The 1,122-nt window shown below is 42.7% G+C and overlaps 1 protein-coding gene across 1 annotated transcript in view; it reads left to right on the top strand.

The window, feature by feature from the left end:
- Positions 1 to 389: 389 nt before the first annotated feature.
- dlx5a (distal-less homeobox 5a) overlaps positions 390 to 1,122 on the top strand; it is a 5,423-nt gene continuing 4,690 nt past the window's right edge. The window contains exon 1 of the mRNA XM_015052675.1: positions 390 to 975. Coding sequence (XP_014908161.1) covers positions 615 to 975 — 361 coding nt within the window. The 5' untranslated portion in view covers positions 390 to 614. The remainder of the gene's footprint in view (positions 976 to 1,122) is intronic.

Below are 1,122 nucleotides of genomic sequence, written 5' to 3'. Positions count from 1 at the left end.
CCACTGCTCGGCTTAAAAATATGATAATATTAAATGCACTGATGATGCAACGGGCAACTGAGAGGTGATAATCTCCTTTGTTCACAGGCCTGCAAGTAAAAACGGAAATCACAGACAATAGATGTCTGTTGTACCCTTTATTTGTTTTAATTGAAGGTGTTTTCCTTAATGAAATTATGTTAAATATTAAAAATCCTTACGTTTTGCAGCACTGACATTAGATGTTTTTTTTTTAAAGATAATAATAAGTGACTACCTTAATTTCACACCTTGAATGATATTATATAAATACGAACTACATAGCCCCAGTGGTTCCCCCCTTCGCAAGAAAGCTGGCGGAGTGAACTGGGTGTAGCTGTGTCTGTGTGTGCCTTGGCCAATGGAACCAGATCCTCCCTGCAGTGCGTAAGAGCGCGATTCAGGATTTAACCAAGTCTTTGCTGCGCGCCTGGCTGCAGTCTTCACCAGAGCACCGACGGCCTGAGAGCCTCCTGACGCAATGAGAGTGTAATCTCCACACCGCTTTGGACCCAGACTATATATATATATTTTTATATTTTTTTGTTACAAAAAACAGCAACAAAAACCCCGCGCGTTTTTCCATCCTTCGAACGATGACCGGAGTTTTCGATCGGAGGATCCCGAGTGTGAAGCCCACCGATTTCCAGAGCTCCTTCCAACTCTCCAGCATGCACCATCCGTCTCAGGAATCCCCCACGCTGCCCGAGTCGTCGGCCACGGATTCTGGATACTACAGCCCCGCTGGTGGAGTCCCTCACGGCTACTGTTCTCCCAGTTCGTCGTCGTCGTACGGGAAGCCCCTGAACGCCTATCAGTACCAGTACCCCGGTGTGAACGGATCTGCTGGGAATTACACGACAAAATCCTACAGTGATTACAGCTCGTACACAACCCCCGCCTACCACCAGTATGCCGGGACTTATAGCAGAGTTCAAGCCCAACCAAGTCCACAAGGTACGGGCCTAAAATATATATATATATATATATATATATATATATATATATATATATATATATATATGTTTTTTTTTTGTTTTTTTTTTTTTTCCCCCTTGCGAAAAAAAAATTTGAAATTACCAACAAAATTTTTTTAAAAAAAAA

The sequence above is a fragment of the Poecilia latipinna genome, unplaced genomic scaffold, assembly GCF_001443285.1.
Source record: "Poecilia latipinna isolate Pla-1442-1.1 unplaced genomic scaffold, P_latipinna-1.0 Scaffold1125, whole genome shotgun sequence".
Lineage (NCBI taxonomy): Eukaryota > Metazoa > Chordata > Actinopteri > Cyprinodontiformes > Poeciliidae > Poecilia > Poecilia latipinna.
This window is presented reverse-complemented; position numbering and strand designations above follow the sequence as displayed.